The 214-nt window shown below is 58.9% G+C and overlaps 1 protein-coding gene across 1 annotated transcript in view; it reads left to right on the forward strand.

The window, feature by feature from the left end:
- Positions 1–214, forward strand: part of SOX2 (SRY (sex determining region Y)-box 2) — a 2,109-nt gene that overhangs the window by 256 nt on the left and 1,639 nt on the right. The window contains exon 2 of the mRNA XM_010855709.1: positions 1–212. This exon is cut by the window's left edge and continues 16 nt beyond it. Within this exon, the coding sequence (XP_010854011.1) occupies positions 1–212 (212 nt within the window). The remainder of the gene's footprint in view (positions 213–214) is intronic.

Consider the following 214-nt stretch of genomic DNA (forward strand, 5'->3'; position numbering starts at 1 on the left):
CGCGGGCAGCGGCGCAAGATGGCCCAAGAGAACCCTAAGATGCACAACTCGGAGATCAGCAAGCGCTTGGGCGCCGAGTGGAAACTTTTGTCCGAGACGGAGAAGCGGCCGTTCATCGACGAGGCCAAGCGGCTGCGAGCGCTGCACATGAAGGAACACCCGGATTATAAATACCGGCCCCGGCGGAAAACCAAGACGCTCATGAAGAAGGATA

This window comes from Bison bison, unplaced genomic scaffold (assembly GCF_000754665.1).
Source record: "Bison bison bison isolate TAMUID 2011002044 unplaced genomic scaffold, Bison_UMD1.0 scf7180017864367, whole genome shotgun sequence".
Lineage (NCBI taxonomy): Eukaryota > Metazoa > Chordata > Mammalia > Artiodactyla > Bovidae > Bison > Bison bison.